At 43.7% G+C, this 26,197-nt stretch overlaps 1 protein-coding gene across 1 annotated transcript in view; it reads left to right on the forward strand.

Moving 5' to 3' along the window:
• Window positions 1–10,235: 10,235 nt before the first annotated feature.
• htra1b (HtrA serine peptidase 1b) overlaps window positions 10,236–26,197 on the forward strand; it is a 30,159-nt gene continuing 14,197 nt past the window's right edge. The window contains exons 1-4 of the mRNA XM_084936989.1: window positions 10,236–10,854; window positions 17,693–17,792; window positions 18,544–18,658; window positions 19,503–19,592. Coding sequence (XP_084793115.1) covers window positions 10,395–10,854; window positions 17,693–17,792; window positions 18,544–18,658; window positions 19,503–19,592 — 765 coding nt within the window. The 5' untranslated portion in view covers window positions 10,236–10,394. The remainder of the gene's footprint in view (window positions 10,855–17,692; window positions 17,793–18,543; window positions 18,659–19,502; window positions 19,593–26,197) is intronic.

Consider the following 26,197-nt stretch of genomic DNA (forward strand, 5'->3'; position numbering starts at 1 on the left):
ACCAAAGTTGAGAAGGAAATTTAACAAAACAAACAGGAAGCGGGAGGCTGAAGAGACCATCCAATGAAGAGACCATCCAATGAAGACAGAAGGAACAAAATAAAACACGTGAAAATGATCAAGCTTCAGAGGGCTGAATTCAAAGAAACCCTGAAAAAGTGATGCGGGAGGTCAGTTTTTCTGAAATGTCATTGCAGCGACAGAAAATGGTCCTGAGTAGTTTGGACAGCCCGATGTGCTGGAAGCATGCATGTCTGAGAACATCGGGGTATACTACTGTGTGGGGCTCAGTCAGTGGCAGTGATTGCTTCATCCTCTAGAATCTACCTGCATACTCTCAGCACGTGACTTGGCCAGAGAGGAGGAACCCAGCACTCACTGCACCAGCGTGGGGTCTGGATTTCATCCTGACACCTAATGGTAGTCAGGGTGCCGTTGCCTGTAGAGGTCTGTACGTCATCGAGCTGAACGATGGTACAGCCAGCGTAATTTTCTCCACGGCTTCTCCAGACCCTTTCATGTCTGTCACATGTGCTCGGGGTGAACCTGCTCTCATCTGTGAAAAGCGCAGGGAAACAGCTGATGTTCTATCGGCCTCACGGTGCCGGGCAGTGAGCACGGAGACCACTAGAGGGTGTCGAGCCCTCAGGCCATGAATTTTCTTTCTGATGGTTTGGTCAGAGACATATACACAACAGTGGCCTGCTGGAGGTCATTTTGTAGCTCTGGCACAAAGGAGCAGATACCAGTCCTGATGATGGGTTAATGGCCTTCTGTGGCCCTGTGCAGCTCTCCTGAAGTCACCGCCTGCCTCCTGGACTGACTTTAAGACTGTGCTGAGAGACACAGCAAACCTTCTGGCTGTTGGACTACCTGTGCAACCGACCAGATCAATATCCCAGGAGTTTAACTGACGTGATTCTATAATCCAATTTGTTGCTTTCATTTTTTGCGCAGTATATAATGCGAAAACTAAACTTCAAAGTAAAACAGGAAGTTACTGTAGGACAAATAACAGGGCAAAGTTTAGTCCTGCTGGAGCCACTGAGGTTTACACCGACATGCAGGCTGATTTCACAAGACTTTGAAAAGTAAAAGCTGCTTTTGATTTTAGACTTTAGCTTCTGAATTTTATCATGAATTCAATATTTTATGACATCTCTGCACCTATTGGAGACATATGAGAACCAGTCATTTAAAGAAGTATTCAAACAGGAAGTATCATTTTCTACAGGACTACAAAAAAATAAAACACCTGCCTAATGTTTGTGCGGGACCTGCATGTGCCTGTGCATGGAGGTGAAACCACAGGGATGTGCTGTGCTGGCTGAGACTGGGAAATGACAGCAGATCCTGAGGGTTCAAAGTTTGCACTTCTGCTCCTCGAGTGACTGATCGGTGTATGTGTGATGCTGCTGTGAGAACTGGACTCACTGAAATGGACCTCTTTGTGCTGTTAGTGCATTTTTAACATTTCTGATAAATCATATGACTTCCTGTGTCCTGCAGACCAACTCTGACCTCTGGCTCCAGTCTAAGGCTTCTGTCTTTTATATACAGTCTCATGCTGAGGTAAACTCAGAGACACTTTGTAATCATTCCGAGTGGTGAATCGCGGATAACAGTGAATACAACACATGCCAGAGTAGACAGAGAAATAGCAGTGCATGTGCAAGTGTGTCCACTAGGTGTCACTGAGCTGTATGTTGTAAACCTCCTCACACACGTAGGTGCCTCCCTTTAGGCACTTTGTCCTGACTTACAGTTGGAAGAAGCCTCCATTCTTCATGCAGTGGTCTCATCGGGTGGAGGCTCTCCAAACGAACTCTTGTGTGGTGCTCGCTGGTCATTAGGTCATGATTTCCTGAGCATCAGTCCCCTAGCACCGTGAAGAGTTACATAAGATGTGTGATTAATCTGAGTGGACGCTTGGTGCAGAGAGCACGTCCCCCATTGGCTCACTCAGACTGCAGTAATGAATCTAAGTTGGACTGCTCTCTGGGGGGGGGGCTGACTGCATAACTGTGGGGAAGGATAAAGCAGCTCCATACAAATCTGTATCACATAAAAACTCATTGCATAATAGTGTGTTGACCTTGTTTCACCAGCTCAGCTATGAGCCATCAGGGAGTGTCTGTGTTCCTGTGCATGCTGAGGATGTTCAAGTTCTAGCAGACTTTAATCTGTTTGTAGGGCTGGCGAGTATCTCGGGTTCTTTTTATGTCACGTTTCATGGCCATAAACCTGCCGCTGCCACGTGGGACACTCACCAGTGTAATAGACAGTGACCATTCAGAGTGTATGCTGCTCCACACTCAGCTTTAAAAGTACACCACCATCCAAGTAGTTGTAGTGTGACCCCCTGGGCTCAGAAATGAAGGGTAAATGCCAAAATTGCAGTTCCTCTATTGCCCACTGGGGGCTCCAAAAATGACTCAGTCCCCATCGGTCCCCATAGACTCTCATGTTAAAATGTACAAGTTTAGAGCAGAAATAAACATGTTTAGCTCCTGCTATAAGTAATGGTTTTGATTTCTATGGATAATTTCCTTTCATGATAACTGTGGAGAGGCATGACTTTATTCATAACGCACTCCTTTGGATGCTAGTAAGACCTAAAGTTCCATCCAAAAAGCTTCTGCCTCAGTTTGGGTGTTGCTGTCTCAGAGGAGTGGCGTGTAACACAGCCCAAAGACAGAGCTTAATACATACAACCAAGTATAAAATGAATGCACGTACCTTTGAAAAAAATAAACTTCAAGACTGAAAATAATAAAATTGGTTTAACATTATTTTAAAATAAAGACCAATAAGGGAAACGTCTTCACATTATTTAGATGTGGGAGTGAAAATAATAATAATATTAATAATCTCAGCAGCCCCTCTGCATACATCAGAAGCTGCACATAAATGGAAACATACAGCAGTTTAAACGTACATTCATGAGGATAAAGGGAAACTCGTTTAGTCTGATATGTAAAGGTGCCAGGAGTTAATGGAGCTGCTGGTGTCTAAACACTGTCCTCACCTCATTATTGACCAGCTGCTCTTCTCCAGCTGTTACAGGCAGCTCAGCTAGAGGAACTCTGGCTTCACATTGAGTTTATCTAAACTTCCCTAAACCTCCGTTATTCGTTTCTGTTGATAAATCAGACACCCGGCGAGTCTCTGAGGTCTTTTAAATCATCTAATCTGTGTTATTATTAGTTAGCAAGACACAAAACAATAAAAATAGATTCACTGCTCTGGAAAAACTCGAGCTCAGTGTTTCACTCTGTAAATACAGATGGAAGTAAATCAGATGAAGTGCAGGGTTTGATTGGAGGTCTGTCAACAAATCCCCAAAAGGGACTTTTTATTTCTCCATTTATCTGCCAACTACTCCCGACATGAGCTCTAAAACTGAATACAGTGTCTTCTTCTGTATTATTTTTGTGCTTCTTTCTCCAGTGACTCATCGATCCATTTAAACCCAAAGCTGTTCAAAGGTTGATGTGGCTGAAGTTCACTTCAGGTCAGCCCCTCAGCTCAGCCAAAGACCAGCTCAGTCCAAAACCGCTCAGCAAGTGCGGGTAATGGACCTTTGGGGCGAGCAGCCTCCGTTACAGATGCTTCGCTCGTGTGGACTGTCTGTTTCTCCTTATCAAAAAAAGACCTGAAATCTCCTCCAGATTAAGTTGTTAGTTTGTCAATGAAAATAAGAGGATGTGATGCAACACGATATGGAGATCCGGCCTGACCTTTGATTCAAGTGTGTGTGTGTGGTAGATCTCTCAGCTCAGCATGACCCTACTTCTCCAAGGTACAACAGAATTCAGCGTCCTACTGCCGCCATCTTTGATGCTCACCAGTTAATGCTTATTTCATGCTTGTGGTTCAGCAGACTTTTTCTTAGTTGGGTGCTGTTACTACCTGGAGTGCTTTCCCAGTAAAACCATAGCAGTTCTTGGTGCATAAATGCTCCACCTCTGGTTTTAGTACTTGCTTTTTTTTTTTTTCAGACTTCATCTATGTTAAAGAACACCACATGCTGTACATGCCACTTTGATCGTGAGTGGGCCAGATGAGTGGAGCTCTTCTTTCTGTCAGTGTAAAGATGTTTAACTGCTGAGATATTTTATTATAAGATTTAAAAAAAGGGAGGGACCCGATTGGAGTCTTTGCCAGCCCAATTCTGGCCCCCGGACCTTATGTTTGACACTCCCAGCTTAAAGAGAAATTAAAGAGATAAATTATTTTTCTTTTAAGGCAACAAAGAACGTTTGTTTGTCTGCCTGTCGGTCCTCCCATGTTCTTCTAATCTCACCTTAAACTCAGTCTTCTGGTCAGGCTGACCTGATCAGAGCTCGTCTCACAGTCTTAATCTGACACACGAGGAAACTTGTTTCTCCTTGTTGCACAACCTGCCGTCCTCCCTACGCTGGATTAGATTCAGTCTACGCTGATGTTTTATTAGAGCTGGACTGCAGCCACCTCTCATCTGTTTAATGAAGACAAACTTAACAAAACAAATGGGAGTGAAGGATGGGCTGGCCCTGGATTTATATTTCAGTGGTCCCCTGCTAATAGAATTTAGGGGAAAGGACCTCATGTTCTTTTACTGAAAGAGAGAGCGAGACAGAAACCAACCGGTGCTGCCAGCTGATGATTTAAGAAAAAACGGTGACACCGCCAAGAAGAGGAAAGTCCTACTTCACTTTAAGGCGAAAGCCGCTGCTTCACTTAGAAGACCCGTGAATCCATGTATCTCCACCTCAGAGATGATTTAGTATGTAAACAGAGGCGGTGATGAGGGAGTGAGCAGCTGGCGTGCAGGTGGGTGTGGAGGTAAGGTGATGCAGATGGCGAGAACAGCGCAGTAACTACAGCCTCTGAAATGACCGCACAGTCATAAGCTCTCCAAATAATGACCACACTGTTGTTTTGTTCCGACTCCATGGAATGACCACGCGGCTCCAGAATTCCAAATCCAGTGGTTGTGATGGTGGCTGCTGTCAGCACATATATATACAAAATGACCAGAGGATATTTAATAACCGACCCATGCCGATTTATTCAAACTGAAATCACGACAAGCATCATTTCTGGCTGTTTTGTCAAACTCTTGTCCTGATTTGACCAGCACGGTGAGGAAACCGTAGCTTCTTCTCTGGTTTTCTTGATTTCAGAGTTGTGATGTCTTTTTGTGGCCAATCACTTGCAGTCAGTGTGAGTAAGTGAGTAAACCTCAAAGACGATGCAGCCGGGAAGCAAAATGCTGCAGAGTGGCTCCAATGTGAAGACTTCAATCGGACTGTTTGGGCAGATGGGAGGAAGAGGAGGAGGTCTGCGTCATCTTACGGACAAACACACATATACACAGCACACTCTGTGCAGGCACGACAGCTGCACGTTAACCTGTGCCAGCTCTGACTTTGTTGTTCTCTCTCTTGTCTTTTTCACACTCTCTCGCTCTCTCTCTGAAACTTGGACATGCACATGCATAAATCAAATCGTTATTGCTGACTGACTCAACTTGAGTGGAATTAGACTGCTTTTCACACGCACACGTGCACGCTCTGTGTTTCTGGGAAAAGCAAGAGTGTTTGAATTCCCTCCAACGGTCTTCACATCATAAACACGAATGATGAGCTGTCCAAGTGAAGCTGGAGCCGGGAAGAGGCAGGAAGGCCGAGGACAATTCCACTGGGACTGGAGCTTCTTATACATTTGTTATATTTTATCTGTTTAATGTTAATTCTGACTCATTGTAAACATGAGTCACGCTTCAAACTCATGCCTCTAAAGTCAGTCATGAACTTCCAATCCCAACCACAGAAATTGGTCAGGAAAGCTGGAATATGGTGAACGTTTGAAAACATCTTGTTCTGTTTCATATTCACTTAAAAGCTGCAGAGAAATTAAATACTGCAAAAAAGCTATTTAAAAGCATGGGATATTTGTCATGTTTGATCCTGAACAGAGAGGAAGAGGAGTTTATTGCTCCAAAGTGGACATAATTTCATTAAACAGTGGAAAGGTTCTGATGAATTCAGCCAAACTACTAAATGTTCTTTACAGCTACAGCACAGGATCGTGTAACAGCAAATTACAGATCCAGCAGTTGGTGTGCGAACAGAAGAATCACATTATGTTCGCTTACTCTGTGCATCCAAGATTTAAAAACACGTAAACTCTTGGCAGGACCGACAGATGGTAAATTATTCCTCATGCTGCTGAGAATCCATGAAGTCTTTGAAAAGTCAAAGACCATCAAGATGACAAGTTTTTCACTCACAATAATTCCACATCCGCAACTGAAGACGTAACTCTACTGGTCGTAGTAGTTGTCTGGTAACTCTTGAGTGACCACTGAGTGAATTGTTTTGGGGATTAAAGCCAACCAAATCCCTTATAGGATCACAAACCCCCCCATCTATATGAGCTGGTCAACGCTTCTTAAACCTCTCCAGTCACCAGTAGCAGCCCTTAACTGTCCCATGGGAGCCCTTCAGTGATCACAGAAACCCATTAAATGATCATCCTCCTTCAGTTAGGAGCGGACCTGCGTTAAAGTCTAAGGACCATCTGAATCACTTAGATGATGGCTTTCAATCATTCAGTGAGCACTGGATAAGACCAGGCACATTCAGGCCTGACAAAATGTGTCAGAAGTTCTTTGATTGATAGAAATAGCAGGTTTATATTCACACCTGAGCAAATGGGAGCGATCAAAGTCTATCACTGAGCCTGGAAACTGTAGCAGAAAATCATGCAGGCCCTTCAGGCACCAAGCCCTCCAAGAATCCATGAAACTCATTCAAGAACACGTGAAACTTAAGTTTCACCTTCAAAACCCACATGAACCCTAAGCTCCTTAAGCAATGACCAGCCCCCCACCACAGCATCACTGTAACATTTTTGAGGATGTCTCCATCTCCTTCAGTGACCACTGCAGTCTCCCAGTGGTCCAGATTCCCCCTCAAACACCCTTAAACTCCCTTTAAAGAACATTAAAGCCTCTCGAGGTCTTGAAATACTTAAAAACACGTACACCCACATCTTCGTCTTGTTAAGTCGCTGAGCCCTGACTTCATCCATGCAGACCCTCTCAAGTGCGTCTCTATGGCGATGAGGGTGGCAACAGGAACACACAAACACAGAGACAGAAAGATGGATGAAAATCCCCTCTGCATCATGTTTTTCTGGAGGTGAGGGGCTGCAGCAGGAGCAGCTGAACTGCCCTGAGGGTTGACGTCTTGAATCATTTGGCAGGGTGTTTACGAAGTCACACCGAAAGCCTATATGCCTCTCTACTGGCCTCCAGAGGCGGAACCGCTCATTATAACATCACCACATAGACCTTGCATTCAAACCCTTTGAGTTTTTAGGAACTCACCCATTATGACGTCCTTAGAGTCACAATTACAGGTTCATTTGATGTGAATTTGTGAAAAGGGAGCCAGTTTATATTGATCTGTGCTCCTCTATATAAAACAAATCATCCTTCTCATATAAAAAAAAAAACTTTGATCGTGTTTAATTAAAAAAAAAAAAAACGGTGACAAAAAATATGGAAAAGCATAACAAAAAAAGATGTAGGTAGTGTTTGCTAGTTTTTCTCTACTTTAGCACAGGAAAGATGAAGGAATGACTTTGTTGATGGACTCTGGTGGGTGGAGACAAACGCCATCACACGGCAGGAAGAAGACACTGGAAACAACCCAAACTTCAGCCAAGCGAACATCACTTTACACGGGTGGATTTCCCATCATGCTGAGAGGAGAGAAAGCTGCTTTTTATCCTGTTTAACCAGATAAAATCAAACCAATCATGAGCTTTGATTATAAACCCAGCTGAACACCTGACAATGCTCTCCACCATCATCATCTTCATCATCCAGGAATGTCCCGATCGTGCCGTGTGTGTCTGAACTGTTTGGCCACTACAACATCAGAAACTATTTAACACATTAAAACCTGGACATCAGCAAATTTCAGCTGCATGTTCAGTTAAGACACACACACACACATATTCACTCTTGTGGTCAAATAAGTACATAACTCACTGCAGAGTACACACACACATACACACACTGTGTGAAGCCTGGTGTAGAAACATTAAAATCACTCACTTTATCACAATTGTGGGCAAAAATAACAGCTCTCACTTTTACCCTCTCGCTCAGATTTATGCGTCACCACCTTCATTCCAACACACACACTCAGTGCACACACACATACACACACACCCATCGGGGATTGGACTCTGGGTGGGTTTCCTTGGCTTCCTCCTGCATCGATAAGTCTGCAGCTGCTGGAGAGGTCTGACTCGGCAGTGAGTCGAGTCTGATGAAACTGGGGTTTCATTATCATAAATGTGTTTCATAAACATGAACTGAAACACCAGCCTGCGTTTCAGCACCTCCAGCACTGTCGCCTGCAGAGAACCCAAAGATCTGTTTGTCTCGCAGAGTATCAAACACTGGCATGCATTAATCGGATTATGTCACGTATGATGTCAGAGAAATGCTTTTCATTGAGCGTTCAGAGGTTTGGGACAATTGATTGTTTCCGTAACGAAGCTTCAACCCAGCTGTGACGTATCAGCTGTCCTCTGCACAGATGTTACTGCTGCAGTTTCTGAGCAGACCGGAGCAGAGAGGAAGCAAAGTTCCTGACAAATCAAAGACCGGGCTCGTAGAGAGCTGAGAAATGTGTTTTTTGATGGAGCTTATGTGATACGAGAACTCAGAGAGCAAACATCTGTAACTGTATCTGTTCATTTCTGCTGGTTTCACAGTGTAATTTATAAGATTTATAGCTGGTTGAAGAGAGATTACAGGAAACGTTTAAAAGAACCGAACAACATACAAACAGCCTCTGAGTTTAACCAAAGTCCTTCCACACCAAAGTCTTGCCACTTAGCAGATACCTTGAAATCCTGCCAGGAGCTTAACTGGGCAGCTATTTTTACATTCACTTAAATTTCAGCGGTCACAGGACACAAAGAGGTGTTTATAGACTCAGCAGCAAAATCTGAAACCCTGCTTACAAAAAAGTGCTGAATTTGCTCTAAGTTTTAAGAAAGCTTATTTGTTCCCTTGCAAGGATCACTTCTACCACAATCTCTGCAAATCCACAGATTTCAGTTCATGGTTTTCTTGATTCTCTCTCTCATAATGGATCTGTTCTTAAAAAGAGCAGCAAAACAACAGTTTTCTTGCACATGTCTGCAAAACAAATGCTGCTGGTACATTTGGACAATTCGAGCAGGCAAACATTTCAGTCACAGTGCTGATCTCTGTCTGTTTTGCTGGAAAAATCAATCACTGTTGCATTAACTGACTGCAGGTCAATGATAAAGGGCTCCCAGCAGCAATGCAGTATAAAATTACAAAACAAAAACGCACACAGAGGAATGAGAAGAGGAATTATAAAGCATCCGTACACTTTGTTTTAGCACTGGAGTTTATAACAACTATCTGTATTCTTTTGCCCATAAAAACAGTTGTCATCCACATTTATATTAGTACTACTTCATACATGTATTTTTCTTTTAAAAACAAATAAATAAATAAAATAATGAAATCATTTTCTGGAGATTTTTGAATAAACTTTAAGATTTATTAAGTACTTCTAAGTTGAACTAAAAAAAATCGAACCTTTCACCTCACTTTATTTATAAACTCCAGTTCACAACAGTTGTGTAATATTGTGTAAAACACTTGATTATCAGACAGAGGAGCCCAACATTTGCATGATCCCCTTCCAACAGCTCTTGGCGATGGTGGAGAGGAAGAACTCCCTTCTAAAGGGAAAAGACTTCCAGCAGGACCCAGGCTCAGGCAGGGGCAGCCTTCGAGCCAATGATTTGAATGTAAAGAGAGAAGAAGATTTGACAGCAAAATTTATTTAAAGCACCAAAAGTCAGCAGTGTGCAGGCCGAGTATGTGATGTAATCTGTTTTTATAATGTTTAAAATACTTTATAAACCTTTTATGAACCTTTAAATCAGTGGCAGCATGTTTCATAGGCTGGTCACATCATAGTTGCACAGCTCTGAAATCAGAGTTAAATGTGCAGCATTTGAAATAGCAGAATTTGAAGTTCGGGACAGTTTTGAACACAATTCAATGTAATTTTTCTAAATATGTGTGTGCACAGCTTCAGTCACATACACCTCCACCTCCTCCTCCCTAACAGACGTCACTCAGGCCCACCAATAGCCTCCTGTGTTTATCCTGCAGCTTTTATAAACCGGCACGGGGAGCGAAGCGCCACACTGCGTCAGCCAGTCCTCCGGTGAAGGTTCCCTGAGCTCCACGCTGCCCCAGAGCACACTTTAAGACTCTTACAGCAGAACTCCGTGTAAAAGTTAACTGCAGGTCTGAGTTTCTGTCGGACTGTCCCATCATGAGTCTCCGGTTTGTCCTGTGCGTAATGGCCCTGTTCGCCTCCTCTAGCCTGGTGGCCGAGGCGCTGAGAGCCAAACGCCTCGCCATCGGCTGCCCGGAGAAGTGCGACAAGTCTCAGTGCGCTCCCATCCCCGCGGACTGCCTGGCCGGCGACGTGCTGGACCGCTGCGACTGCTGCCCGGTGTGCGCGTCCGGCGAGGGCGAGCAGTGCGGCGGCACCGGAGACCGCGATTGCGCCGAGGGGATGGAGTGCGTGGTGACTGACGGCGTGGAGGTGTCGGCCACTGTCCGGCGGAGGGGCAGCGCCGGCGTGTGCGTGTGCAAAAGCTCCGAACCCGTGTGCGGCAGCGACGGCGTCTCGTACCGGAACATCTGCGAGCTGAAGCGCGTCAGCAACCGGGCCATGAAGCTGCAGCAGCCGCCGGTGATCTTCATCCAGAGGGGAACCTGCGGGAAAGGTACGTGTGAGTGCGTGTGCGCGTGCACGAGAGAGATTATAGCTTAAGAAGAAAGAAAAGGTGAAGCAGGACTGTGGAAGTTTAAGTGCGCACACACAGAGCCTGAAATAGGCAGCAATGTATGTGTGCGTGCGTGTAATCATATCTTTGTGAGGACCAAAATCCTGGTCGCCACAAGTTTCAAAGCAGTTTTGAGACTCAAAATGTGGTTTTAGTGTCAGGGTTACAATTGGGTCATGGTGAGGGTTAAGCAGTCATTATTAATGGTTAGGGTTAGAGTAAGGGGCTAGGGAAAGCAACATGTCAATTAGATGTCCGCACAAGAAACGAATAACCGACGCGTGTGCGTGTGTGTGTTGGCTCTGAACTTGTATGACCTCAGCAGGAGTCTGAGACTGAACTCTCGCCCAGCAGAAAATCATCAGACAAACATCCAGAATGAACCCAAATCGCGTGAAGAATGTATCCTTAGATCTCAGACAGACTGGAGTTAACCCTGAATCTGCGTCTCCTCCCAGCAGCAGATTAAACCATAACCTCCAACATATAGTGTCTGATTAATCTGGTGACCTGTGGTCTAGTAAACATCAGGTTTGGTCTCCAGATACCTCGTTGTAGTTTTTCACATAGAAAGTAGAAGTAAAGCAGCAGAAGATTGTCACGTTTAAAAGCTGCAGTCACACAAACTGTACTATTAAATGATCTCCCAATAAATAATTTGACTGACGTCACCTTTCTGAGTCAGAGCTGCAAGTGAAACTTTTGAAAAACATCAAAGCCAAAGCTGGAGGTTCTTCAACTGCGTTTCTTCCGATGACCACCAGATGTCGCTCCCAATGAACTCTGCTTGTATTGAAGAAAATGAGAAGGTCTACCAGGACCTTCCAGATGTTCAGAGGAGAAACAGCATATTTCCAGCGTGACCCCACCCCCCACCCCCCCACCCCCACCCCGCACACACACATATGCTTCACTACATTTCCGTGTTTATACAGCTTAGAGATAACAAGGTAATTAGTGATTTCTCCCAGAAGACAATCATGTTAACTAAACCTAAATGTCTGCGGTGGTACAACAGGAAGTGTTTTGGAGGTTTATGGGGAAAAAAGCACTTTTGTTAGACGTCTATAGATAAAATCACAGTCTGTATATAAAAGATGGAAAGATGGATGTGGCCACTACAATGTCACCCACATCGTTCTGGCTGCTTGAGATTCTTTTTGAACATTTGAGTAAGAGATAAAAAGCTTTCATTTAACTCTCAGTATCCTTAGTCCTTAAGCTTAGCCCCTACGCCTGAGAAGTCACAAGGCAAACTTGTTTGTAGTGAAGAGAAAGGCGTGCTGCCATATCGTAGCCACTTCCTATCTGCTAGGCCTGGCCTATCCTGATTGGAGTCACTGAGCTGGACCGCTACACCGCGTTTGAGTCTTGCTGTGTGCTACAGCCCATCCGAGTTTGTGTCACTCTGTTGCACCTGTACAGTTTATGAAAACAAGCTAATCTAACTGGTAGCTGATAACTTCTGCCCTCTTGTTCATGTTCAGCCAATTCTTTCTTGCAGGAAGCCAAAACATTTAAAAGTGAGCCTTCAAAGTCAGGTCCAAAACCAATGGGTGATGTGAAGCTGGCCATCTTTTATTTACAGGCTGTGGTTCTTTGACACCAATGAAAACCTCTTAGTGACGAATGAGGCTCTGAGTTTTTGTAGCTGCATGTTACAACAGCAGACAGTTTAACTGCGTTATAGTAAGTTAAGTTAAAGCATTTATCTGACATCTGTCATAGCAAACTGCTCTCTCATTACATCTGCACCCTTCACTCTTTCTCTTTACATCTGCTGACTGGCCCAAAACGCTGACATGGAACATGTTTCCACCCATAAACCTGCCTCCCACCTTCTCTCGCAGGTTAATGTTATCTTAACGAGGCCATAATTTCTTGAAATTAGGCCAGGAAGTCCTGAGTGACTGCCCTGTGCTATGAAAATAAATAGGTTGTCCTGTGAGACTCAAAGAGTCATGAAAGGATTTTAAGAAGTGAAGCCACACAATCTTCAAAGCTACAGCTGTAAATACAGCAGTTTGCTGATGCAGTTTGATTCAGATTGTGTGGGGTGGACTTTCTCAAGCAAGGTCCTCCTCCTCCTGCGTCTTCTTTTCCTTTTTTTCCTTTTATCCATCTAATGTCTTTCTCCCGTTCCCTTCCTTCACCTCTTCCCTTCCCAATCACTTCTCTGACCTATTTCACTGAGAAGGATGTCCAAACCTCTAAAACGCCTCTTTGCATTTGATTTGATTTGAACTTGAGTTTAGGAAAAAAATCTGGACGATGCCACAATGAGTCTGTGGTGATTCATCTCTTGGAGCTGATTGGCCAATTGTATAACTTCCTAAACAGACACAGATCTAGGTCACACAGATATTTAACCCAGATTTGAGGGGATCAAAAGGTATTTCTCCCTTTTTTGTCTCTGACCACTTCCATGTGCAGACTTGCGGGCTGTTTGCAAGATTGACAGGCTTGGATACAGAGTCAACAAAACACAGTCGCTTGGTGATTCAGCTCCTTCTTTCAGGAGCCGGAGGGCTCACTGCCTGAAAACCAGGCTACTGTTTGATGTTTGAGAACAGCACATGTAGCTCCGTAAAAAATAAACCCACAAAAATACTAAAATCGTGTTACTGGAACAGGTTAAAAATAGTTTGGTACAGCCATTAAAAGCATCCATATGTTTAATTTTCATAGTGTCAGAGACAAATCTTGCTCTTATATAAAATCAATAGCCAATAAATAAGCATTAGTTACAGTTTTTAATTAAGTTACATGGACATCATGCTTTACAAACTATGCGAGAATAGCAAACAGTCTCTCTTTAAATATGTCCTGACTTTGTCACACTCAGAATTAGAGGTGCAGAAGAAGAACATTTCTATCTCTGCAAGTACAGTATGCAAAAATGAACCTCTAAAGCTCATTACTGTACCTCAAGGTAACCATCTGTACCTTTCTGAGGGGAAAAACAGCACATATCTGCACTGCCTCTTGATTTTAAGGAGCAGTGTCAGTAGATATCTTTGCTCAGCCAAATAATTAACAAGTTCTGGCAAGTTTCATTATGCACTTGTCTTCAATATCAGCAGCACAGTGGGCAAACAGAATGAATTAAGAAAAACCACAATAGATAAGAAATGACTAAAATAATTGTTAGTAGCTGCTAAACATAGATGGTTGTGGGCATCACAGGTTTAAGGCTGGTTCCTAAGAACAGGTCCATGCATATCTGCTTTAAAGACACTCAAGGTCATCTTCATGTGCACTTCTGGATTGTTTTCAGTGGCACTTCTATGGATCGCCCACTACTTGTTCACATTTCCCCTGAGTGTTCTCCAAAGGACAGCTCAGGACTATACAGCAGAAGTCCACTCTGATCATCTGACCCCGGGGAACAAATTCATGGTGCACACTGCTGGTCGTGGCTGGAGACCCAGCTCTCGGCACACTGCCGCGAGCAGTGGTATCACTGCAGAGGCTGGGTTGGTTTAAATGAACAACAACAGCCATATCCATTTAAACTCTGTCATCATTTGTGAGCAGAAACTGAAGTGAAAGCTCTCCTTGTCGGACCATTCGGGGTTGCTGACATGTGAGCATTGGTTGTTTACAGTGTGCCGGCTTCAGCGTCGCTCACTGCGCCAGTGTGGACATGACCTCTGTTGACCTCACAGCATGCAGTGCTGTTACCGACACCTGCAGTGCGTTTCTTTGCACATCTGACTGACTCCATTCAGTTCACTTCAAAGCAGCCAAACAGCCGACCAGCCAAACCCACATCAGCACATACAGACGGTCAGCTGCAGCAGAGGCTCAGGAAAAGTCATCACAGACTCAGACTGACTGAAGCCTGGACTGATGTGAGAATGTGACAGCCTCAGACCTGAGTCGTGTCCAAGTGCGTGTATCCATAAACAGCTTCACAATAGTCTTTCTTCTTCTTTAACACTTTTTATGGCACATCTGCAGCATCTGGACCTAGCATCACACCTTCATTGTTTTAAGCACACACTGTACCTTTATCACGTTTTAAGACCACATTCCACCAAACAGTCTTGTTGCCTCTGGTTGAGATTAAGTGTTTTTTTGATCAGCCAAGTTCCTTTTAAATGGGATCTTTGTTTTTTAAGTGCCCACCATGTTAGCATTAGCCAACCTCTGCTAGATGATGCAGTCAGGCTGAGGGCTGTTGACATCCTCAATCCAGCTAAAGCCTAAAGCTTAGGGGTAGCTTTCACCATAGTTTGTGCTGACAGCATTTCTTCTTTTCTTAAAAAAAATTGGGATTTGTGTGGATTTTTTGGGGACTGGTTCACACAAGAAAGTGATCTGTTTCCACTCTGTTTTCTTTGCCATGAGTCAACGTCTTTAATGTGTCCATTCATTGCGTTTTGCACAGCTGCAGTAAAAATTGTTTGCCTGAAAAAGCTACATCTTCATGTGGCTGTCAGTGTTTCCTTCCCTCCTTGGTTCTCTTTCCTTCCCTCGTTAGTGTCTGATTGAGTTCATCTGTCCCTCATTGCCCTTCTCCTCTTGGTGTTTGCATTTCATCAAAATGGCTCCACAAGTTTTAGTACCTCCCAACAAAAACTCGAGAGGAGAAACATGAGGGCAGAGCAGCAGGAGACTAACAATATAAAAGCCACACTTAGAGTCTCATTTTAAAGTAATGCCATTTAAATGCACAATAAACTGTTTCATTATGGCCGACTACTGCTGGAGAGGCTCATTTACAAATACAGTCTATTTTCTATCTATTTTGAGGTCAAAGGACAAGTTGTTTCTTGTCTTTTTTCCAAGTGAAAGCAGCGTTATCAGCAGAGCTGGTATGAACTGCAGCGAGGTGATCGCTATGAAGAATGAGGTCGGGGATTCTTCATGATTCATGGAGATAAAATCTGCAGACATCTGAAATATGTGGAGGGAGTCAGCTGAGATATGATACAGTATGATCCTGAGATCAGTGACCCTGAGGACAAACAGAGATATGCCTTCACTGTCCCTCTTCTCTGTCTCGTGTAGTTCTTTCCAACGGTTTGCTCAAAAATGTCAAAAGGAACTCGGGTCTGTTCACACAGCTGCTAGATGGTGGGAATGTGACGCTTCAAAGGCCCCGATTAACATCAAGGAGGTTAATGGTGGAGAAATTGATCACTTATTGGAGCAAACCACAACTAAACACCAATAAAGATGAATCACCACCTAAAAAGAGAAAAAAGTATTGTGAAAGTCTCTTTTAACTTGCTCACACAGCCCGCAGCCCACCACATGGTGGGGGGAAGTGGCCTATTACAAAGATGGTGCCACAAGTTAAAGGAAGCACTTGAAATCAAACATCTCTTCTGAGAGAAACCTGGAGCACTTAAAAAGAGCCGGAGACAACAAGAAGATCCTTTTTTTAACTTCAGTGGTCAAAAACTACATGTATGGATTTACCAAAGTGGATCAAAACAGCTTTACAAAAACCACCCATCCATCCATCCACCCATTAAGCCCTCCATCCATCCACCCGTCTGTCTGTCGATCCATCCATCCACCCGTCCGTCTGTCGATCCATCCATCCACCCGTCCGTCTGTCGAGCCATCCATCCATCCACTCATTAATCCATCCATCCATCCATCCATCCATCCACTCATTAATCCATCCATCCATCCACCCATTAAGCCCTCCATCCATCCACCCGTCCATCTGTCGATCCATCCATCCATCCACCCATTAAGCCCTCCATCCATCCACCCGTCCATCTGTCGATCCATCCATCCATCCACCCATTAAGCCATCCATCCATCAACCCTTCCGCCCACCGTCCCACCTTCCATCCATCCAGCCAAAAAAATCGTTTTTTCTCATAAGTTGTAATTCTTTAGTGCATGCACACGATTTCACTTCACAGCTTCTTTAACAGCAGTACGATAACGAGACTGCATGCCACAGAGCTTAAACTTTCATGAACCTGTCAGTGCAACCGGGTCACTGGCTAATATTTTTGGTCACCATCTTTGGCATTACTGAGTTCACCTGTATATGTCTATGCAGTAGCTCCATGTCTCCTCACTTAAACAAAGAAAGCTCTCTCTAGTTTGTTTAATGGTCACACAAGTGAAGTTTGAATGGTGACTGGACTGTAAGAACTGTTGTTTAACAACTGCTTTTATGTCACACCGCTCTGAGGAATCATGTTTACGACACACACAGATGGCAGAGGCTGTCTGCTAACTGTCCCCGGCAGATCTGACCTGGGCCGGCCAGTTTCCAGATGTTGCAGCACCTCTGGGTTGAACCAGGACGGGGTTATGTAAGGCGACAGTGACAGTTATGCAGGAATAGCCCCGCCTCCCTCCCCTGATACCTCCGCATCTTCTGAGGTGCTGAGTCATTTCCTTTGTTTTCTAAGCATCAGTGGGAGCAGCAGACAGGCTGTAGCTGCTCGCATACGTGCGCTTCATATACACTGCACTCCACATCTGGATGTGGTTTAACACAGCGGCTACGGTTTGGGTCTCCTGAACCTCATGCAGTCACCACACCGAAGCTGAAAGGCTGACTAATACTAGATGATGATTGTTTGCAACATTTCGATTTTCTTATCCAGCCTCTTATCTCCTCTGTGACTGCGGTCGGCCAAAATCCACCAGATCTTTATTTAAGACCACAGATTTACAGTCCTCCCCTGCAGCTGCGGCAGCTGCTGATCGCAATCCCTTTCAGAATGCTCACAGTGGATTATTGTGTGTGTGTGTGTGTGTGTTACAATACAGTGACATGGTGTTTTACTCCCTTCAGGTCAGCAGAACCCCGACAGTCTTCGCTACAAGTACAACTTCATCGCTGATGTGGTGGAGAAGATTGCGCCTGCTGTCGTTCATATTGAACTGTATCGCAAGTAAGAGTGATCCAAACATCTGTAAACCTTTAAAATATGGACGGGAGCCTTTATAAAGTTCTTAATTGTCGGTTTAAGCAACACATTGCCTCAGTGGTTGCTTGCCTGGATTTTTTCCAGGAGTTTCTTTGGCCAATAAAAAACCCGGCCTGTTGTTACCGGGACAATCTCAGAGAGCAGAATTTTCTTTTTCTGGTTAAATCAATCAAAACAATCATAATGTGTTGAGTTCTTCAGGGTTTTAACTACCAGTTCTTTTCTAGAATGATCAGCATTTGTTTGGTTTTGGTAGATTCACCACTTTTAGTCACAGTGAAATGTGATGTGAGGTTCGTGGATGCTGTCATAATGATTTTAATGATCCTTGGACCCTTCTTCTGTGGCTTTAACAGAAAATAACTATAGTTGAATGGATTGGAGTACATTGTTCGCTGATGTTTATGTTCCAGAAACAATAAATCGAGACATTGTTGGGTCCTCTCACTGAGTCAGAGCTCATTTTATTTTACAGCCAAATACCTTAAAACTAATGACACATGTTCGTTTCTTTCCATGCTGAAGAGTAAATGTTAAAGCTACAAGCAGAACTTTAGACTTGGTTTTTCTTAAATACAGTTTAAAATACCTCTTTACACCCTTACATCAAAGCCTGCTCTTTAGTGATCGATCCATCAATTAATCATGTCCACTTGATGTTGTTTGAGATCAGAAGTCAGAGCCAAGCCTTTCGTCTCTCCCTCTCCCTTCTCAGGATGATGTTTTCCAAGCGGGAGGTTCCCGTAGCCAGCGGCTCCGGGTTTGTTGTATCAGAGGACGGACTCATCGTTACCAATGCCCATGTGGTGGCCAACAAGCACAGAGTGAAGGTACGCAAACTGTTGGAAACGTCTTCACAACATCCTATTTTACTAGCCATTATGTTAAAAATGTATAGCAATGTGTTCACATCATTACTTTATGACTTGAAACAGCAATATAAGAAAACTAACTGAACTCACTTAAGCTACAATCCTTATCTTGTAAGATGCAGTGGCTGCACAACCTGCCATATAGTCAGGACCAATAGAGAGTAGCATCAGTGACAACATATGAGACTAAAAAAGTCAAAAACAGCATGAAAAGAACAAGCTGGGGTTGGGTGGGTTGCAAATAAGCTTGCAGACCTGCAGGCAGAATTGTGTAGCTTCATTTGGGTTGGATATGTAGAAGGTTTGTGGATAATGGCCTGAAATCCGTCTGTGCTGGTTTAAACATCATCATGAGACAAGGTGGATGCTGTGGACGCATGGACTGTAAATAAAAGATGGAAGTAGCTTTTGATTCTACTGTACTAAGTGAAGCCAGCGTGAAACTGTCGTAAAACTGTATTCTTCTTATGGGCAATTTCTTTGGCTGTAAACGATTTATAGTCTCTGGCCATTATTTTCTCGTCCTATTGAACACAACCTAATACATTTCTGTAAGTTAATCCCGTTTAATGTGGTGCCACATGGGCATGCAGGATCCCCCGGTGTCAGAGTCAGCTCCTCGGTCATCATCTGGTTACAACAAGCAACGACGCTGATGGCCAAAAATACTCACCGCTTTAAAAACAGGACTTTGTTAACAAACTGGCAACATCCTGGTGGCCTCATCCATCTTTTATTTACAGTTTATGACCATTTTGGATCAGGACATTGAGTTCTGATCAGATCTTTTAATTTCCTCCAGGTGGAGCTGAAGAGCGGAGCCACATATGATGCCAAGATCAAAGACATCGATGAGAAGGCAGACATCGCTCTGATCAAGATCGATACACCGGTAAGCAGACAGACGCTTGGAGAGCGAGGACGCCCCTATTTCATTTTCTTTTTGTTCTTTTTTCATCTTCACGTCAGCTCCATCTCAAAAGTTCGTAGTTGTTGGAGCAGAGAAAGCGATCCGAGCGAGTTAGCTGGAAAATTTACTTTTGCATCTTCATTTTTCCACCTTTTTTTTCTTTTGTGTATTTCTGTATTTTCTGTTTTAAAATTTAAGATAGAGTTTCTCCTAATCCCTCATTTCTTCTTACCTCTTTGCTTTCTTTCGTCTCACTCGCTTTTATTTTGCAAAGCAAGCTGTTGAATTTGTGCGTTTATACCCTGTTGTGAAGCATGCTTTTGTGAACATTTATCTGAACTTCTGCCTTTGATTTTGGCTCCGAAAGATCATTCTGGGGCAAAATAAAGTGATGAGTCATGAGAGTGGGTGTGAGTGGGGCAGGTGGAGACAAACAGAGTGATTTGGTTTGGGGCGACTTTGAGTTTTTGCTTTCTCACACTCTTTGTTTTTTTCTCTGGGATGACCGGGCAGCCAGATTCAAGCCAGGAAGAGAGGTTTTTACCGACATTTATGTAATGGGACAACATTTTTAGAATGAAAGGGTGGGTGCGTCCCATTTTGTACAGACAGCCAGAGCTGCTACATCCTGTGCAGAAGTCTGTCCTCAGACGTCAAATTCATGTATTAAAACCTTTTATGTGAAGTTTCAGATTTAATACTAAAGTGAAAACAGGACAGATGCATCTGTGTGCAGCCTTTTCAGTCTGTGTTTAAAGACAGGTAGTTAAAGTCATTCATCTATAAATATAATAAGAAAAAGAATTAAGGCAAATGATGTCCAGCTGTACTGAGTTGCATAAAGCAAACAGAGTGTTTTATGCAACTGTGATCTGGACTGCTTTCATAAGACTGGAAACCAGAAGAAAAAAGCCATAAAATGCAGATACCACAAGACTCCGAGTCCGCACACACAGGAGTTATAAAAGAATTACTGTAGCAGTTCTAGGGGCTCAGAAAATGTGAGAAAACAGGAAATGAATTGAAGGAAATGAAGTCCAGCTGTACTTATGAAAGCAAACAGGGCGCGTTATACAAGCTCTGAGCCACACGCCGTTTTCACAATGTCAAAAACACAGAATCCACGTGTTTATGCATTTGGAGATTAAATCATTATTGCACTACTAATCACTAATACCAAAGAAGAAAAGTCCACAGTGACATAAGAAACACACACCAACATAAGGGGCTGTCTACAAAGGAAGTTCATATTCAGGCTTTAAACCAGGGGTCCCCAATCTCATTCCACGAGGGCCGGTGTCCCTGCAGGTTTTAGATGTGTCCTTGATCCATCACAGCTGATTTAAATGGATAAATTACCTTCTCAACATGTCTTGAAGTTCTCCAGAGGCCTGATGATGAACTAATCATGTGATTCAGGTGTGTTGACCCAGGGTGAGATCTAAAACCTGCAGGGACACCGGCCCTCGTGGACTGAGATTGGGGGCCCCTGCTTTAAACCAAAAACCCCAGTTTTAGATAACGGGTATCACAACATCACTTATTAAAGTCTCTACTAAGCCGGACTTTCTGCTTCAGCCGCTGAGCACACTCACACGAAAAGGGACGTTTCACGCGTCACATGACACCTGCTGCCTGCTCTAACCAGAGACCTGATCACAGTGTGTCCAACTCCAGGCCTCGAGGGCCTGCACGTTTTAGATCTCACCCGGGTCAACACACCTGAATCAAAGGATTAGTTCATTCCCAGGCCTCTGAGGAGGTCATTTAACTATATGAATCAGCTGTGTTGGATTAAGGATACATCTAAAACGTGCAGGACACCGTCCCCAAGCCTGGAGTTGCCGACCCCTGCCTTATCAGGTGAGGATGGTAACATGGTGAAATTTTTTTCCAAAGAACAAAAAAAACAACGCTTTTGCAAATAAGACGAGGTTATTAGACATTTTGAGCTGGAGTTAATTAATTTTATCGCATGTGTGCTCTGTGGTGCTGTTTATTTCTAATACACTGGGAGCTCAGAAACTTTAAACATTAAATCTAAATGCCCGACAGCCTGATAAAGGAGATAAACAGTACTAAACAGACACTGTGATTGAGAGTATACAGCAGGGGTCCCCAATCCCGGTCCGCAAGGGCCGGTGTCCCTGCAGGTTTTAGATCTCACCCTGGGTCAACACACCTGAATCACATGATTAGTTCTTTAACAGGCCTCTGGAGAACTTCAAGACATGTTGAGAAGGTAATTTATCCATTTAAATCAGCTGTGATGGATCAAGGACACACCTAAAACCTGCAGGGACACCGGCCCTCGTGGACCGGGATTGGGGACCCCTGGTATACAGTATATACACACTGAGGTCTAACTGACAATTAGACACAGGTGAAGACAATCAAGAGGAAGCCAAAGACGACAAGATTGTTGCAAAACCCTGGAATGGGACTTTACATCCTCAGACCGTGGGTTTGAAATCACTTGTAGAGCTGAAACAATGTGAACCGTTCCATCGACTTCTTTCTTGTAGTCAAAGCAAATTAATCTGAATGTAAAGTCCAAAACAAACTCTGTGCTTTTCTTTGTCCCGCTGGCACACGGTCTCTGCTCTGTGGTCTGTTAGACGTTTAGACCTCCAAAGGTCAGGTGCTTGCAGGAAGCTTTAGGAAGCTTTAAACACGAGTACGACTGGGACCCTGAAACTGATGGTGCAGCTGACTTTACGATGAGCGAACAGGAAGTGCAGAAACTGCAAACTCATTTCCAGATTTGAGGGCTGCTGAATGTGACACGATTTAGAGCTTAACCACAAAATCTCATAAAATTAAGCAGGGTAGTGTAAAGCCTTATGAGTACTCAGAGGTTTCACCAGTTTATTCTGGCGTTTCAGCTTTGCAGCTTTCAGAGTGAGACATGATTGGACTTTATTCCCAGAAAAAACCCTGAATCCAGTTACGTGTTCCAGTTCTTCACACTTACGTGATAAAGCTCCACACAGAGACACCATCGCTGTAGGATGTGACATCACCTTTTGCCCGTCAGAAGGAGACGGTGGTGGTTTGGCCGTCGGCGGGGTGTAACTGGAGCTTCGGGAGGTGAAATTGAGTCAGAATCCACAAATTGCTGAGCACTAGCGGTTTGTGGTTTACATGCACACAGAAACCAAAAAGGCATTTGTACTCCTGTGCAAATAACTTTCAGCCCTCCACCCATCCATCTCCACCCTTTCCCATTGTGTTACACTCTGACAGCAACGCTTATCTGGTTCCATCTGCTTTCATTAAAGAAGCACAAAGGCTTGAAGTGATAGCTGTTTGGCACGGCATGAAGAAAACCAGAGATTTTATGTATTTATTTTTATTCACAGCTCACTTACCACAAAGAAAATCTTCACATTAGGCAGCGCCATCAACCTCTCATCCTGCCTTCAGCACTGCCGTTCCAAATAGGAAGTTTGGATGCTGTGGAAAATGCAAATAAAACCAAACTACATGGCTTTGCAATTAATTTAAAAGCTGGGTTTACTGAAAATAGGATATGCATGCTTCCCCTCGATGTCGCAATACTCTGGGAGCGTTTGGAAAGTTAGGAGACCAGCCGCTGTGGTTTGTTATTGCTTAATACAGAAATTCAGATGTCAAACTGGGCCTGCTTTGAGGTTCCCAGTTTTTAATATCACAGTTTGCCAAATTTTTGTTCAGCGTTAATGACTCCATCACAGATGAGTAAGCTAATGCTCTGTGCAGGAACACTCACCCAAAAGCATGCGCTGTCTCCACTTTTTAGCAGAGGGCGGTTTTCCTCTCGGTCTGAGGTTTGAAGTTCATGCGAGTTTGCAGCGATGAGCTGCATTCACTGACTTTAGTTTAAGTGTTTGCAGAATTTCTGAATGACGTTATGATGAAATCCATGAATTTTTTTTACCTTAAATTGTTAAAAAATTCCCCCTCGCTATCTTTTCCTTCTGAAAGACCTCTCCAGATCCTTTTTCCACACAGACATGATATTAATTGACCTGAGTGGTTGGGAGTTGTCTCCTCCAGGTTTTTGTTGCATCTTTTCCAACATTTTTTGTATTTGGCATGCATCCAACGCCAGATCATTATACATTTTGTCATTTACAGCATTTGATATTTTGTCTTATCTTATTCAAATTAAAACACTTTATATTATTTGCAACCCATTGCATTCATTGGAAACATGGTTATATGATATGTAGGCAATCTAAGCTACTGTGTGTCAGCAGGACAAACCTCTAAAATGTCCTTAAACTGACCTCTGACCACCCAGATGTGTGTTCACAGTGTGCGTCGGTGTTAATCGCAGCAGTCAAGTGCAGACAAAGCAGTCAGACGTGTAGCCTCATGTTGATGAGCGATAAGAGTCCTGACTATCAGAGGAGGTTGGATGAAAGCAGGACACAGAGAGACGGAGGTTTTGTTCACTTCCTTTTATGCTCATGTCTGATCGTCCACTTCATTCTTTTCCATGTTAGGACAAAAATGCTTCTTACCCCAACGACAGAAACTGATACAAATTTTTTTGACTTGTAAATGCATTTCTAGCTGCCTGCAAACAAGCACCATGGGCGCATGATTTCAGCGTCACCACCACTAAGTTCCCGTGTGCGCTGTGATGATGCTGAACGTCCCCGATAATGTCTTACTCGGGTGTTTTATGTTGTAGAACAGAACATGAGTATGTCTAAAGCTCGTGTTAACCACAAAGCTCATTTTAGGCACCTGACCAAAAACCCAGAAAAAAAGCTGACTCGAGGCAACAGGCAACTCATTTCCAGGTTTTCGCACTGATTTCTCTGGTATTGCTTCAGCACCTTGGTATGAAACCCCAGAGTCTATAAAAAAACAGCGATCAAAACTCTTGGATGACGTTTTAATATTTGATTTGCTGATTGATTTTTTGGTGCAATGGGCGAGTGTACAGTGCTGTCTAATTTATCGTAATTAACACAAACGCTTATTATTCAAGTTAAAAATGTTCATATGAGGTCCAGTTAACCTGCAACTAAACTGTGGAAAACCAGCATCTTTTTTATTTTTTAATATTCCTATTCTGACTTTCAGAATTTTTTTTCACTTTTCCCTGGATTGCTCCTGTTCTTTCCCGCCCTTCTGCCACCAGAATGTGCGTGCACCTGCAGTGATGTAACCGCGACATCCTCTGCACACTGGTCTATAGTCACTCAGGTCTCTGTGTGTGCACTCTGTGTGAGGATGCACAAACTCACAGGGTTTAGGAACATCACATAATTTGCAGCACTGTTTCAGCAAAGGTGACTGGGAGCACGTGCGTGTGTGAGTGTGTATTCATGTCTTTGTGGGAACCAAAATTTGCAATTTCACTATGCTTATGGAGACCAACAGCCCTTATGGGAACCAAAATCCTGGTCCCCACAAGTTTGAAGGCATTTTTGAGACTCAAAATGTGGTTTTAGTGACAGGGTTACAATTAAGTTATGGTGAGGTTTAGGGTAATGGGCTAGGGAAAGCATTATGTGAATCAGATGTTCCCTGTGTGTGTGTGTGTGTGTGTGTGTTTCGGGCAGTGAGTGGTCGTGTCTTTGAGCAAGCAGGGTTCGTGTCCAGTGAAGCAGTGAGCTGGAAATGAACATCAGAGGCTTTATCAGCTTGTTTTTACTGATAAATCTGATCAAAAGAATATCGAGTAGCGTGCAGAAGAATCCAGAAACGTTCAGTTTTCAGCTCAGTGGAGACAGATTTGTGTCATGAACTAGCTGTGTGGAAGCAGATGAGGACCCAAATGCAAAACTCACGGAGACAGGAACTGAACTCAAAATCATTGCTTTATTGCAGGCTTCACAAAGAAACAGAACTAAACTGGGAATGCTAACAGAAGACCGAGGGAACACAGAAAGACACACAGGTTCGGGGAGGAGACACTGATGACGCGACACTGAACTGAGGGAGACATGCACATAAATACACAGAGGGTTAACGAGGGAAGTGGGAGCACATGGGGAACACAGCTGACACAGATAATCGTAACGAGACAGGGCAGGAGTAACACAACATGACGCATACTGACGAGAGACTGTCAAAGTAAAACAGGAAGTACACAGAGGTTCAGACAGGAGGAGAGAGCACAGACATAACAGGCTGGGGAAAACATTGAATGAAACACAAGGAGGGGAAACGAGGGCTCACAGATACACAGAGGGGCACACAGGGGGTAATCAAATAAGGAACATCTTTAACAGAACCTAGGAACCACGGCATAAGGAACAAAATACAAAAATACAAGAAAACTAAGAATGCTGGGCCAACATGGCCCAGGACCATGACAGATTTGCATTTGAATCTTAAGTTTATATTGTTTTATAAGAATCTGTGTTGCCTCTCAGGTATGCATCATGGAAGCATGTGCAGACAGGAGCTACTGGGTGTTGTTTTTAATGAAGCCTCGTGGTGATATTCCACCTCAGTCCAACACTGATCATTTTCCCTGACACGTGCCCACGAGCAGCTTACGGGAAATGATCAGCTTTAACAGGCCAGGACGTCTGAAGGCAGATTTGATCTGTTCTGTTAATAACACGGCACCAACAGCGCCA

Source organism: Perissodus microlepis, chromosome 8, assembly GCF_051167445.1.
Source record: "Perissodus microlepis isolate ML-2025 ecotype Zambia chromosome 8, ASM5116744v1, whole genome shotgun sequence".
In the NCBI taxonomy this organism is placed as follows: Eukaryota; Metazoa; Chordata; class Actinopteri; order Cichliformes; family Cichlidae; genus Perissodus; species Perissodus microlepis.